At 43.4% G+C, this 15,847-nt stretch overlaps 1 protein-coding gene across 1 annotated transcript in view; it reads right to left on the bottom strand.

The window, feature by feature from the left end:
* Positions 1–3,152: 3,152 nt before the first annotated feature.
* The window catches only part of MACROH2A1 (macroH2A.1 histone), a 92,303-nt gene continuing 79,608 nt past the window's right edge, over positions 3,153–15,847 (bottom strand). Inside the window, 2 exon segments of the mRNA XM_075601131.1 lie at positions 3,153–3,806; positions 15,385–15,559. Of these exon segments, the coding sequence (XP_075457246.1) occupies positions 3,641–3,806; positions 15,385–15,559 (341 nt within the window). The 3' untranslated portion in view covers positions 3,153–3,640.

Genomic DNA, 15,847 nt, shown 5'->3' with positions numbered 1-15,847 from the left:
CAGCCACAGGACCTGGGAACCTTCAGTCATTGAGTCGACCATGAACTGCTCTGTATAACAAAGTATTCTAGAGTCAAATCTGAGGCCATCTGTCCGACAGCTAAAGCTTGGCCGAAATTGGGTCATGCAACAGGACAATGATCCCAAGCACCCCAGCAAATCTACAACAGAATGGCTGAAAAAGAAAATAATCAAGGTGTTGCAATGGCCCAGTCAAAGTCCAGACCTCAACCAGATTGAAATGCTGTGGCTGGACCTTAAGAGAGCTGTGCATAAACAAATGCCCACAAACCTCAATGAACTGAAGCAACGTTATAAAGAAAAGTGGGCCAAAATTCCTCCACAACGATGTGAGAGACTGATAAAGTCATACAGAAAACGATTACTTCAAGTTATTGCTGCTAAAGGTGGTTCTACAAGCTATTGAATCATAAGGTGTACTTAGTTTTTCACACATGGCCTCTCCATTTTGGCTTTATTTTTGTTAAATAAATCATGACACGGTGTAATATGTCACGTGTTGTTGTTCATCTGAGGTTGTATTTACCTAATTTTAAGACCTGCTAAGGAACAGATGATTGTTATTATGTCCTGATATGTAAAACCATAGAATTCAGAGGGTATACTTTCTTTTTCACACAACTATATATATATATATATATATATATATATATAGTTATAGTTATAATTTGCTGGGTATCTGTGTGACCCATAGAATGAGACAGAGAGGACTCTTGCTTAATAATAGACAGAAGCCTGAGGATACGCATGCGCAAAGCCGGACGAGAAGGAAGCCTGTTTCCTAGCAACGACGGCAACAAAGGAGGACGTATCCATGATGTCAGACGCTGAATGAGACATTGCAGGAGTTGCGGACAGAAATGAGGATCCGTGATGACGTCAGATACTAAACGAGACATTGAGTGACTTGCGTACGGAACTGAGGATTCGTGATGGCGTCAGACGCTGAATGAAACATCGCGGGACTTACGGACAAATTGGATCAACGTGGAAGCTGGACATCGGTGAAGGATTGCCTACACCGGGAACTTTAGGTGTTTGGTACTATATAAGAGACACTGTGGGTTAAGCTTATTATGCCACTTTCACTTGAGAAAGGCCAATGTTGTGGTTAAAACGTCATATTTAATGGCTCAATAAATGTATGCTTTTGAAGCAAATCCGTAGTGCTTTGATTCGCATTTCATTATTTCAGAATTTGGATCACTGACAGGTTTTATCTGGGATCAAGAGCACCGGTAACTATCATATTTTTCTATTTTAAATTGGGGTGCAGCATACAGTATATTTCCATTGTACTCACCTCTTAACCATGCATTATGTGGTACGGTTTGATTTGTCTTATTGACACAGTCCCAAATATGTACCTGTTATTTTTGCAGAATAGATGACGTCTCATGATATTCTCATTTTTAATAAAGTCCTCCAACTAAGTGGCAACCTGTGTGTCACCCCCCCTCTGTGATGCACAAGTGATCATTCAAGAAAGTCACAGGTTCCTTTGAGGCTGACAGCCCAGTGGTCCAGTGATCGTCCCCAGTTTTCTAACCTATATATATTTAACTTTTAGTGGGCAATAAGTGATAACTCTCCCAATAAAACCCTATTTGTAGATCAGTTCAGACACAAGAAGAGTCTTGACCTGTCATAAACACAGTTTCTTGTATTTTTAAGGCAAACTAGCCACATTAACCCTCAAGGCACCACATTGATTAAAATACTTACTATCTCATGATATAATCATGACATGCACAATTGAAAAAATAACTTAAAATTACCTCTAGTCATTCATACATAAAAGAGGAAACAGAGAGAAAAATATGGGTCAGAGTAGATCCCAAAATGGTGTTGCTGGGCCACTGATTTTCATTTTATTTCATAAATCCACAAGCACATACTTCTGTCCAAAATATTAAAGTCATGGGCACCCGTGTCTATCGTACCATTATCTGTCTTGTCCTTTACTGTTATGAACTTATCTCTTCCATGTAGTAGAATGAGACATTTCTGCACAATTGTCTATTCTATAAGATTGGCATATTAATGTATTTAGATATCTTAACATTACTTTCTCTTATTTGAATAGACTGTTTAGTCAACAAATAATACAGTAGTATGCTTGGTTCATTATTATGAATTGTATATTTTGGTTTATAAGTGGGGATCAGTATTTTGACAAACTAGATTAATACAACTTCAGAATTAGAAAAATGTAAAATCTTCTTTACTTTTTTTTTAAGTGTTTATTAGTTGGGCAGTTTTTTTGGGATACAGGAAAAAAAGGACGAAATAACCCAATAGCATAATCATACAATGTTCTTTACTTTTAATTATTTATGTATGTGGTAAAATAATCATACAGTTATTCAGAGGCATGTAAGTCCACAACATTCTTCCTAAAATGTTTTAGCAACACCACCAGAAAAACGAAGAAAGACCATAGACGAAGTCTTATTTAATACAGTAATTTACAGTATTCAACAAAATTATAATATTATATCCTCACAAGTAGGAAAACATCTATGTGTAAGGTCGAAGCAAATCTGGAAGTTATGTCACTGCATTACATTATAACTACGTCACAACCTCTAGTCCAACGCATTTTGCGCATTCAGCACTGCATCTTAAAGTACTTTCACAGTGTAAATTCTCTGGTAGTCTAAATTTTCCCTATGCTTTCTTTTGTTCTTTTGATTGTGTTGCTACTATGGAGACCCAGCTCTGAAGTGAGGATTGAGCATAAGTTGGAAAGGCCCTTATCACCAGTGTTTTAAAGCATCCTTCCTTGCCTGAATCTGATGGACTTTTAACCTTATGGGCCAAGTAGATGTTGCCTTTGTTTTGTATTTTGGTATTTAGGTGCTCGCCTTTGTGAATGAATTTTTAAAATGTTTTAGGCACAGATATTCACTGTGTGATTAAAAACTGACATCTGCTTGAATTTTATGAATGGTTCTGCATATTCTAAAACACTCATTTGTACAGCCCTACATCAGCTTTAGAACATTGGTGCATTATTTCACTGCAAGCATTTTATTTGTGTTCAGAATAAATTCCCACAGGTTGGTGAGGCACAGTCCACGATACATCTCCCTGTATACTAAGGAAGCTTGTAAAACAGTAACTCAAGCACACTGCCATAACCATTTTAATAAATCAATGAATGTCAAGCCAGTTTGCAAATATAATTAAAGACGACAATGTGTTTTAATATGTTATTAAGACAATAGGTAAACACAAATTGGGGTTTTATGTGGAGAAAATAACGCCACTCAATGTACAGTAAAGCACCACAACACATTTACAAAATATTTCTTCAATTTCATTCACATATAAAAGACAATATACTCCCAACTACAATCTGTATATTCCCATACCTCATTAAAATAAAACTATAAAATCTTCTAAATTACACTAAGTTTGGGCAATGCCTGGGATATAGTGCTTGAACAGAAGTAATGCCAGCTATCAGTGCCAACGTAAAATATTTGAGAAATTTTAAAAGGAATTCTTGCTTTCCTAAATCAGTACGTTTCTGAAATTATGGTGCAGTCTCACAAAAAAAAGAGGATTGTATTTTTGCGATGGGAAAAGTTGAAGGGGTTGTAGATTGCGATGCTTAGTTAGCATCTAGTTTTGCCATTTCCTGCACATATATGCCTATGCTCTCACTGTCAAAAAGCACAAAATACACAGTCTTGATTGATGAGGACATTGTAGACACAAAATAGCTGGAAATAGCTTTCAGAATCAGCTGAGCAGCAGTTTGTTTTGGAAATCCATTCCTGCAAAATGAAGGAAAAAAAGAGGTACATCAACATAACAAAACAGTAAGAATTTAACCACGAATAAAAATAAATCATATGGCAATTTATTACAAAAAAATGTTTAAATGACTATTGTTGTATTCACTTTTTTGCTAAGGTTTCACCCTGAAGCAGTTTCACACTTTAAAAAAAAACTCTTCCAAACTAGAATAAACCATACAAAAACTATCCAGGTGACATGCTTGGGGGTTATTCATTAATCTGTGATGCTGCCAATCGTTGAAGTCTTCCATGAGAGTTTCCATGATACAGTGCCCCAATTAGTACCATCACAGTTTATTGAATATCCCTCACTGGCTGTTCTACATATTGAGAATTAGGGTAACACATAGAGGCATCAACTTCCATTCAAGTACGTAGAATTGTTAACTGGATGTTACTTGACAACACACACGATACTTATTGCTTTTGCGATGGCTCAATCCTAACATAAAAATGCTGAACCATTTTAGAAAGTTGCAGTGCTCACAGTTCTTAGAAAACCGAAACAGTAAATTAATGTGACCATTAATATTTCTCCAAATGAAAACCTATTAGAAAAAAACACCTTCCAATCAAATTTTTTGATCAGCATGAAAAAAAAAAAGAATAGGTTAATTTAAAAATATTTAAATATCACTTGTGAGCACATTCATATATCTCTGACAGGTGTGCAACCCTGCTTTTCCCCGTTATCTCCTAGCATACAGTGCTTCCACTGCAGCCAGGGAGTCTGGGAAGTGACATGCAATTGAGCACAGATTTTTATTGATATCTACTTGTGTCTACAACATTAAGAAATAATAATAAAAAAGCCGACTTCACGTGGACTGTTTTCTCTACACGTGGAACTTCTTGGTTTCATTCCACAATATGGTGCACTGGTATTTAAAATATATGTATACAATTTCTTCAAGAAAAATGAACAAAGCCCCCCCCCCCATAGTTTTTCTTCTACAGTAACATAAGATTAAAAAAGATAACTAAAATAATACTCTGAAGACTTAATATCGTCGTTGTACAGGTAAAACTCGTTAAGTGCATTTTTGTTTTTTTTACCTTTTTTCATGAAAATAGGCTAATTAGAGAAAAAAATTCCAAGGACTCATTAAAGACACCTAACATACAGAATACTCTTCTGAACTTGTCATATCAAAATACCTTCCTTTTAAATATTGCACTTTTGCTGTAAAAAAAGAACATTTAATTCCTTAATTCCTTAGTACTCAAAGAATGTAATTAATTACTTTTACCTCTACAATGACAATATTTTATAACATTAAGCTGCAATTGGCATCCAAAAGGTGCGGTAATTGAAATGATTCAGTAAAAGTCCCTCTTGTATTGTTAATCATATAGGTGTTGTGCATGTGTACAATAAAAAAACACATTTTACCAAAGACACATTATTGCACATTTTTAACTTTGCTCAAGGTTCAAATCTGTAAGAAAATGTTTTGATCTAAAAAGAAGTCTAAGCATATGCAAGGATATGAATGAATGATTACAGGACAATAGTCTTATAAAAGACAAGGCAGGGGTGGGGAATGCAGGGGCGGGGAATGTAGGGGCGGGGGGATAGCAAGGGCGGGCGGGGAAGGAAGGGATGGGGTGGCAGGGAAGGCAGGGGTGGGGTGGGCGGGGAAGGCAGGGTTTGGGGGGGAAGGCGGGGGGGAAGGCGGAGGTGTGGGGGGAAAGCGGGGGTGGAGGGGGGAAAGGTGGGGAGGAAGGCGGGGGAGGGGGAAGGCAGAGGGGTAAATGGCAGGGGTGGAGGGGAAGTTGATGCCTCTATGTGTTACCCTAATTCTTAATATGTAGAACAGCCAGTGAGGGATATTCATTAAACTGTGATAGTGCTAATTGGGGCACTGTTGCATGGAAGGCAAGGGTAGGGGGAAGGTGGGAGTGGGAGGAAAAGGTGGGGGGAAGGCAGGGGGGTAAAAGGCAGGGGTGGGGGAAGGCAGGGGGGCGGGAAGGCAGGGGCGGGAAGGCAGAGGCAGGGAAGGCAGGGGTGGGTGGCGGGGAAGGCAGGTCGGTGGGGAGAGGAAGGCAGGGGCAGGGAGGAAGGCAGGGGCGGGGGGGAAGGCAGGGTCGGGGGGGAGGGGAAGGCAGGGGCGGGGAAGGCAGGGGCGGGGAAGGCAGGGTCGGGGGGAGGGGAAGGCTGGGTCGGGGGGAGAAGGCAGGGGCAGGGGGGGAAGGCAGGGTGGGAAGGCAGGGGCGGGGGGATGGCAGGGGCGTGGGGAAGACAGGGGCAAGGGGGAAGGCAGGGGCGGGGGGAGGAAGGCAGGGCGGGGGGAAGGCAGGGGTGGGGAAGGTAGGGGTGGGGTGGGCGTGGAAGGCAGGGGGGTAAAAGGCAGGGGCAGGGGAGGAAGGCGGGGGAGGGGGAAGACAGGGGGTAAAAGGCAGGGACGGGGGGAAGGCAGGGGGGTAAAAGGCAGGGGCGCGGGAGGGGGAAGGCAGGGGCGGGGAGCGGGGAAGGCAGGGGGGCAGGGATGGCAGGGGCGAGGTGGAGGGCAGGGGTGGGATGGGTGGGGAAGGCAGGAGTTGGGGGGGGAAGGCGGGGGGTAGGCAGGGGGGGAAGGTGAGGGTGGGGGGTAGGCGGGGTTCGGGGAAAGGCGGGGGAGGCGGAAGGCAGGGGGGTAAAAAGGCAGGGGCGGGGGGGAAGGCACGGGTGGGGGGGGGCGGGGAAGGCACGGGCAGGGGGGAAGGCAGGGGTGGGGGGAAGGCAAAGTGGGAAGGCAGAGGCAGGGGGCAGGGAAGGCAGGGATGGCAGGAGCAGGGTGGGCAGGGGTGGGAGGCAGGGGTTGGGGGGAAGGCAGGGGGTAAAAGGCAGGGGCAGGGGGGGACACAGGGGGGAAAAAGGCTGGGGTGGGGGGGGGGAGGCAGGGGCGGGAAAGGCAGGGGCGGGGGGGCAGGGAAGGCAAGGGCGGGAATGGCGGGGGGGGAAGGCAGGGGTGGGGGGAAGGCAGGGGTGGGGGGAAGGCAGGGGCATGGTGGGGGCAGGGAAGGTAGTGGCGGGGATGGCAGGGGTGTGTGGGGAAGGCAGGGGTGGGGGCAGGGAAGGTAGTGGCGGGGAAGGCAGGGGTGGGCGGGGAAGGCAGGGGTTGGGAGGTGAAGGCGGGGGGTAAGGCGGGGGTGGGGGGAAATGTGGGGGGAAGGCGGGGGTGGGGTGGGAAAGCAGGGGGGGAATGTGGAGGTGAGGCAAGGGGGGGATAGGCGGAAGGCAGGGGGTAAAAGGCAGGGGCGGAGGGGGGAAGGCAGGGGGGCGGGAAGGCAGGGGCAGGGGGGTGGGGAAGGCAGGGGGTGGGGAAGGCAGGAGCTGGGGTCGGGGAAGGCAGGGGCGGGGGTCGGGGAAGGCAGGGGCAGGGGGGAAGGCAGGGGCAGGGGGGAAGGCAGGGGCGGGGGGGGAAGGCAGGGACGCGAAGGTAGGGGCGGGGGAGCGGGGAAGGCAGGGGCGGAAAGGCAGGGGGGGAAGGCAGGGGTGGGGGGGCGGGGAAGGCAGGGGGGGAAGGCAGGGGTGGGGGGGCGGGGAAGGCAGGGGTGGGGAAGGCAGGGTCGGGGGGAGGGGAAGGCAGGGGCAGGGGGGAAGGCAGGGGCGGGGAAGGCAGGGGCAGGGGGGAGGGGAAGGCAGGGGCAAAGGCAGGGGCGGGGGGAGGAAGGCAGGGGCGGGGGTGGTGCGGGGAAGGCAGGGGTGGTGCGGGGAAGGCAGGGGTGGGGTGGTCGTGGAAGGCAGGGGTTGGGGGGGGGGAGGCGGGTGTGGAAGGCAGGGGTGGGAAAGCGGGGGGAAGGCAGGGGTGGGGGTGGGAAAGCTGTGGAAGGCGGGGGGTTGGGGTGGGAAAGCGGGGGAAGGCAGGGGGGAAAGGCAGGGGGGGAAAGGCAGGGGTGGGGGGGGCAAGGGAGGGGGGGAGAAAGGCAGGGGAGGGGGTGTCAGTGTGTCTGTCACTGTGTGTGTCAGTGTGTCTGTCACTGTATGTGTCAGTGTGTCTGTCACTGTGTGTCAGTGTGTCTATCACTGTGTGTGTGTGTGTTTGGGGGGGTCAAAAACGGAGATGGGGGGAAAAGGCAGGGGAGGGGGGTGTCAGTGTGTCTGTCAGTGTGTCTGTCACTGTGTGTGTGTGTTTGGGGGTCAAAAACAGAGCTGGTGGGATCAAAAAACGGAGCTGGGCTCAAAAGCGGAGCGGAGGGGGGGTCAAAAGCGGAGCTGGGAGGGTCAAAAACGGAACTGGGGGGGAGGGGCAGAAACGGAGTAGGGGGGGAAATACTCAGACGTCTCAGTTAAGCCCCCCCCCCCAGCAGCAGCAGGTGCCACAACCACAACCAGGTAGCATTTCCTCACCTCAGGCAGCAGCGTGGCCAGGGGTTGGGGACCCCTGGGTTAGGGCGCACCGGCCAATGATAGCCGTGGGGGGGGTGGGACACACTGAGGGGGCGAGACACACAGGCCAATGAGAGCCGTGGGAGGGCGGGCGGACAGACGGACCAATCAAATTGTCTACAGACACTCACAACCAAGATTTTCAGTTTTATATATATAGATCAAATGTGTTTTAATACTAGAATGAGTTTGAAGGTTATTTTTGAATCTCCTAGACTAATTACATGTGAAGTATATTCTAATAAGAAGAATCGACACAAAAGGTCATACTATGGTCTCAAGTTGCTTAACAATTGTAGATCCTAACTGTGATAACTGCTATTATAGACAAGTTGCATTTAACCAATGAGGATATGCTGAAGTAACCATTTAAGTACAAGAATCTTTAAGCTCCTTATATGTTCAGAAGACATTCACATCAGCACTGAACATGAAAACCATGTTAGGATATAACATTTAAAGTTAAGATGGCTGACTGGAAGGATTTTTTTGGATAACAAGACCACAGTGAAGGTCAGAGAAGGGAGGCAGGAGACCAGGCCAGAGAATGATAACACCATGTTATCATGTTAATATCTGGAGAAGATAACTACAGAAAGCTACTATGTGCAACGATTCTTAAGAATATCATAATCTATTTGAAACATCATCATTGCATTCTTACTATTTTTGTATCTAAGTAATTATTTTCAAAATAAACGTTTTGTTTTTGTGTGCAACAACGAGAATGCTGAATTCTGTACTGCTGGAGTAAATCTATAGAAAAGACGTGATTAAGTACATATAACAAAAGCAATATACCCAGCAACCTCAACTACAATGCATTTTGAGCAAAGTCAATAAAGTCTGTTTCCACAAGTGCACCCCTTTCTCTTTTTTAGCAAAAAAGTAATGATTGAATTATTAATATTTTTTCTTTGTGGTACTATGACTAGGTAAATTTATTTGTGAAACAACAGTTCAAAGGGTACTATAGAAAAATGAATCTATTTTCAAGTAAAGTAGCACTGACTGAAACTTTAATTTAGCTTACTACTATGTATAAGATGCTCAGTTGTATGTATTGTATTGTATGTCTTTATTTATATAGCGCCATTAATGTACATAGCGCTTCACAGTAATACATGTGGTAATCGAATAAATAACAGATAATATAAATAACAGATCATGGGAATAAGTGCTTTAGACATAAAAATAACATTAAGGAAGAGGAGTCCCTGCCCCGAGGAGCTTACAATCCAGTTGGTAGGTAGGGAGAACGTACAGAGACAGTAGGAGGGAGTTCTGGTAAGTGCGTCTGCAGGGGGCCAAGCTTTATGTATCATGTGTTCAGAATATCCACAGTGCTATTCATATGCTTCTTTAAGCAAGTGTGTCTTAAGGTGGGTCTTAAAGGTGGATAGAGAGGGTGCTAGTCGGGTACTGAGGGGAAGGGTATTCCAGAGGTGTGGGGCAGTCAGTGAAAAAGGTTTAAGGCGGGAGAGGGCTTTAGATAAAAAGGGGGTAGAAAGAAGACATCCTTGAGCAGAACGCAAGTCGGGATGGTGCATAGCGAGAAATTAGGGCTGAGATGTAAGGAGGGGCAGAAGAGTGTAAAGCTTTAAAAGTGAGGAGAAGAATGGAGTGGGAGATGCGGGATTTGATTGGAAGCCAGGAGAGGGATTTCAGGAGGGGAGATGCTGAGACAGATCTAGGAAAGAGTAGAGTGATTCTGGCAGCAGCATTTAGGATAGATTGTAGGGGAGACAGGTGAGAGGCAGGAAGGCCGGACATCAGGAGGTTACAGTAATCAAGACGGGAGAGAATGAGGGCCTGAGTCAGAGTTTTAGCAGTCGAGCAACAGAGGAAAGGGCGTATCTTTGTTATATTGCGGAGGAAAAAGCGACAAGTTTTAGAAATGTTTTGAATGTGAGGGGCGAATGTGAGAGAGGAGTCGAGTGTGACCCCTAGGCAGCGTGCTTGGGCTACTGGGTGAATGATGGTAGTTCCAACAGTAATGTGGAAGGAGGTAGTAGGGCCAGGTTTGGGAGGAAGTATGAGGAGCTCTGTTTTAGCCATGTTGAGTTTAAGGCGACGGTGGGCCATCCAGGATGATATAGCAGAGAGACATTCAGAAACTTTGGTCTGTATAGCAGGTGTAAGGTCGGGTGTTGAAAAGTATATTTGTGTGTCGTCAGCATAGAGGTGATATTTAAACCCAAAAGATGTTATTAGGTCACGTAGAGAGAGTGTGTACAGAGAAAAGAGAAGAGGTCCCAGGACAGAGTTGAGACGAATGGCCCATGAAGGCAAGAAACGTTGTATCCATTGCATATTCAAGCCATCAAATTGCACCAAGCCTCTGGACCATCTGTCTTCTCTTTGAAAGGATCGTCACATACAGATGTATCAGGAGTTATTGCCCTGCCCCTTTTTCCACACACGGCTAATACAGACACATTGGTGCCTGCTCCCACTGGCACACTGTGTTTGGCACGCTGCAATGCGTTTGTAGTGAGTTATACTGATCGAGTGCTACCTACTAACTTTATTTGTTTTGTCCTTCATTACTATACAGTTTGGTCACACTGATTAAGGACATGGGCCTATTACCCTTTCTTTTTTGTCCCTGAGAAAAGAGTGGAAAATGACTCAATGGCAGAGTAGGGACACACAAATGCTTCAGTAACTGTTGTTTAAACAGTTGTTTATACTGCAAATATGGGACTTGTACCAAAATACTAGAGGAAAGAACTTGTTAAAAAAAAATCCTGTTCCATTTGAACATTTAAACATAATTCTTATTGCCCTCCTTGAAGTAAAACATGATTTATTTGATCTTCCTGCTCCATAAATAATCCTATTCTTCAGTTATAAAGATGAATTAAGCTGTTTCTGTGGTTTTTAGAAGTGACGTGTGCCTGACAGATGTTTTGAGTTCAACAGCTGTATGGCTGTCTTTTTTAATACTTTTTTTAGCCTAAGGTTTCTCTTTGAGAAACAGATTAATTGACTTTTTATGTCTTTTAAGGCTATATGACTATTATGTTTTAGACTAAGGTAAAGTTTATCGCGCAAGTGCATAGCCTTTAATGGTTGATCCTGGATATAGAATGTTAAGTCTGTGGTGATCTTTGCCGGGATTCACTTTGCTATAAGGGGTATTGATCCACCATTAACTGTCATTGATGAGTTCCCAAATATCACATTACAAAAACATTCATTTTGTTTGCATTGCTGTTTTTCTATATTGAAGTTGACTTTCAGACTTAGGGGCCTATTCAGGTAGCTACGATAAAATAGGATCAAAAGGGTGTAATCATAGCTCTACCATAATATTCACATAGTAGGATATATTGGCGGTGCATGGGGAATGAATATATATTGTTACAAAAAATGACCAAAGAAGCAGTCACAAAAAGAAACCCACTAGTTTGCACACAGCCTTCAGTAACATAGACAATAGTAGGGAACTGATTAGTCCCAACATACAAGTGATGAATCAAGCAAGGGGTATATATATAATCCAGGAAAAAAAACAATAACATTTTATTAATTACTTGTTAACTCTTCTAAGTGAAAATATAATAAAATCAATTAAAAATGAAACCACTAGAGTATGCCTAGAATAATTAACCTCAGTTGTATTAAATGTGAGGATGTTCTTATTCAAAATTAAGCAAGGTCCATTAATATAGATCTGTGCTTGTGGAGAAAGCACTTAAACACGGAGCGTCTATTTATTATAGCTCAGGGATTACTAGGTTGCCAACACCTAGTGTGTATACTCATATATGGTCCTCTTATATACAATGTATACATCAAAACATCTGCAACTCTAATTGTAGCATATTGTCCAGGGTATCAGTGAACAATCAGTTGCATAACATTTCCCATAGTACTATGACCAATAACAATAGCAGTGGACTGTGTAACAAATAAACGTTATAGTTACATAAGGGGTTAACACCCCTATTGGATACAGAGCGTTATTGGTAAAGCAACCAGATGTTGCATATATACATATCTATAATCAACTGTATGTGGCTACAAAGAATCCCTTAGCCTTGCTGTATTCAATTCCAACAACAAAAGTACTTGTGACACAGCCACAAATGGAGATTGGTGCCGGAGAGCTCCGGTTATCAGCTGGGTGCAATAGATGTCGTGGGTCCGGACCCGATATGCTCACTCACACTGAAATGGAACCCTCACTCTCTCGTCACATCTCTCGCCAACTGGAAGTCCATGTAACAGCCTCACGTGACCTCTACACATTTCAGACAGCGTGCTTCGTCAGGAGCCCACCTCCTGAGTGAGCATATCGGGTCCGGACCCATGACATCTATTCCATCCAGCTGATAATCGGAGCTCTCCGGCACCACTGTCCATTTTAGGACAAATGTAGATTTACCTTACTTTACCATTTGTACTATTTTGCATTGTGTGATTTTTATTTGTTTATGCCATTGTAATTGGTTTTTGTGTTGTTGTTAAACCCCTGTGGGTTTTTACTTAATAAATATCCTTGCTACTCGGTGCGCCTTTCTGCCTATCGCTTTCTCTTGGCATAGGTAAACACCCTGGCAATCAATGGATGTATTGGATAGTATTAGTTGTTGTATTGTATTTTAATGTTTATTGAGGGTATAGGGGGTGGGTGAAGGTGGTATTTGGTCCATGGTGGGTGTTTAGGCCAACTGAGTGGGTAGTGGGAGTGGTTAACCCCTTCATTAGCTTAGTGGTAGTAACCCCTATGTTAATGAAGAGGTTAACTCCTACTGCAGCCCTAACAGTAGGCCTAAATACCCACTACTGGCAAATACCACCTTCACCCATCCCCTCTACCCCAACATACTGGGCACTGGTATTTAACCCCTTCATTAATTTAGTGGTTTGCCACTAAGGTAATGAAGCTGTCTGTAAATGTATTTTTATTACATAGGATGGAAGCAGAGGGTCTCCGGAGCTGATATCAATGCATGTCAGCTCCAGAGACACCCGGCTTCAATCCAATGTACGATGTAAGAATATTTTTTTTTCATCCGTCACATCAGAACCTGCGAGTTGCAGCTGTAATGTGCATCTCAGAGCTACCTGAATAGCTCGATTCTTCAAAAAATGCAAGTTGAGCATTTTTTGAGCTACTGCTTGGTTTGACATTGTGAGAGTGCTATCGATTAGGAAGAAGCAGTTTTCTAGCGAGTTTAGCATGTTATCGAAGCTATCTGAATAGCTACACATGCAAAATCGATAGAAAAGTACTCCAAAGTGTCACTTAGTCACTTATCAAAGTTTACTGAATAGGTCCCTGAAACTTAATAAATGTATGCTTTTGTAATGGGATAATTGGGAACTCATAAAATTAAGAATTGGATGTTGCAGCAATTTCAAATGTGCAATGATGAGCAATGGGTTATAAAACATGACTTTCTATGTGCCATTCTATACTGTTCAGCAGGTTGATAATAAGATAATCATAACTATTCAAAATGGTGATGAACAAGGTGGCCCAAGAGATCAAAAGTTGATTTAAGAACGTGGGTAGCTTCAGACAAAGTGAGAAATGTAACTTATAGCCAAACTGGGAAATCAAATAATGCAGTTAGCATTTGATATAATAAAGTTAAACATCACTAGATGAATGTTTGCCAAAACCTGCCTTTATTCACATCCAGACCATGATTATCATAGAGTTATTTCTGGGAATAGCCTACAAGCAAAAACGATAGGTCTTACGTGGTACCCAGATAACTGAGTGTAGAACATAACCCTTTCACTACATGTGTACACACACACACACACACACACACACACACACACACACACACACACACACACACACACACACACACACACACACACACACACACACACACACACACACACACACACACACATTAAATAAAAAGATAACTTGTGAGCACATTCACGTCTTAGACAGGTTCTGCAACCCTGCCTTTCACCATTATCACTTAGCATGGAGTGCTTCCACTGCAGCAAGGGATTCTTGGAAATGATATACAAATGAGCACACCGTCTCACATTTTGCCTGAAATCCATTTTTACATGGAACCCTTATAAGATAATGCTCACTGTTAACACTGCTTTTAAGCACAGCATGGGAATCAGATGCAAAGCCAGAGAAACCATTCACAGACATGTTTCCACCGTAATGGGTCTCATCAGTGTGAGGTTGGTTGTACTGGCTTTGCAATTTTCAATGCTGTAGCATTAACTTATAAGGGTTCCATGTAAAAATGGATTTCAGGCAAAATGTGACTTATTTGCATGTCAATTCCCAGAATCGCTTGCTGCAGTGGAAGCACTGTATGCTAGGTGATAATGGTGAAAGGCGGGGTTGAAGACCTGTCTAAGACATGTGAATGTGCTCCCAAGTGATCTTTTTTTTTTGCTATACAGTATGCTAACGGTGGAGGTTTCTTGTTGCCTTTTTCACCCACCATATCAGGTCAAATAACAAAAACAATGTTTACAGAAAATCATTGTCTCCTTTTTTGTGGCAGAACTGCCAGGCTCACTAGACCCCCTGGGTAATGTGTCTGTAATGCATGTGCGTTCATTGGAAAGAACGTTGTATTTTTGCCAATGAACGTGCAGTGTATTGGTTAACGCATTTCTGCGCAATGAAAATCCCCATTAATGTAGCTAACGTAACAATGCTAGTTTACCGAACATACGTTGTATTTGCATATCATCAGCTTTGTGGATACCAGTTAAACTGAGGAAAACTAATGGACGTTAGTATCTCAGGTTTAACAGAGCTCTGTGGATCTACCCCCAAGTATCTGGGAGATTTTATTAAAGCTCTCCCAAGAGCCCAGTGCAGGCTAAAGGTTGCCATGGTAACCTCAGAAACTATAGATTACAATCATGATTTTAACATTTAAAAAAAAATTAATATATAGTCTTATTGGGGTGGGGGGGGGGGGGGAGTTGCGGGCATTGCTGCTTTATGCATTTTATTTAGCACTAATTCTAAATACTGTATATCATAAATGTAGAGTTTACAGAATGCTGGCTCCCACACAGAAGAAACGTCACAACTATATACTGTATACAGAAGACCACATTCCCATCTTCAAAAAGGAATAATTATCATATTATAAAACATTGTCTCTACTTTTGTGCATTTGAAGAACATAATGCTATACCATTACAAGATTATTGGCCCAATCTTACCTTCCACTACCAATTGAGGGGAAAGCAATTGATTTAATTTTCTTCTCATCTGCCAAAGCTAAGCAGTTCTTTACTGTCTTTTCCAGCAGTTCTTCACACTTGTCAGAGCCCCAGCTGGGACTATTACAGTGGATGACAAACTTTGCAGGCAATCCGTGGCCTGAACTCACTGCAGCTAATTACAAACAGCAGATACAAAATAAAAGAATACACGAGTTACAAAGGAATGTCTTTCAACTTAAAAAAAAAAATCATCTTAGTGAGTTTATTGGCTAGTTTAGTTACTGTACTAGATGAATTAACTTTTGGTCTCTATCACGGCACGCTGTCTAAATCAAATGATAAAATGCAATATCTTTAATGGAATGTAAAGTGGATTTTAAAACTGTGACAAATAATCATTTTTTTTTTAGAAGAACGGTTCACCAAGGAGATGAACAACATCAAATTGTAAAAAAAAAGT

Source organism: Ascaphus truei, chromosome 5, assembly GCF_040206685.1.
Source record: "Ascaphus truei isolate aAscTru1 chromosome 5, aAscTru1.hap1, whole genome shotgun sequence".
Classification (NCBI taxonomy): Eukaryota; Metazoa; Chordata; class Amphibia; order Anura; family Ascaphidae; genus Ascaphus; species Ascaphus truei.
The sequence above is the reverse complement of the archived record's forward strand: the minus strand, read 5'-3'. Positions and strand labels throughout refer to the sequence as shown.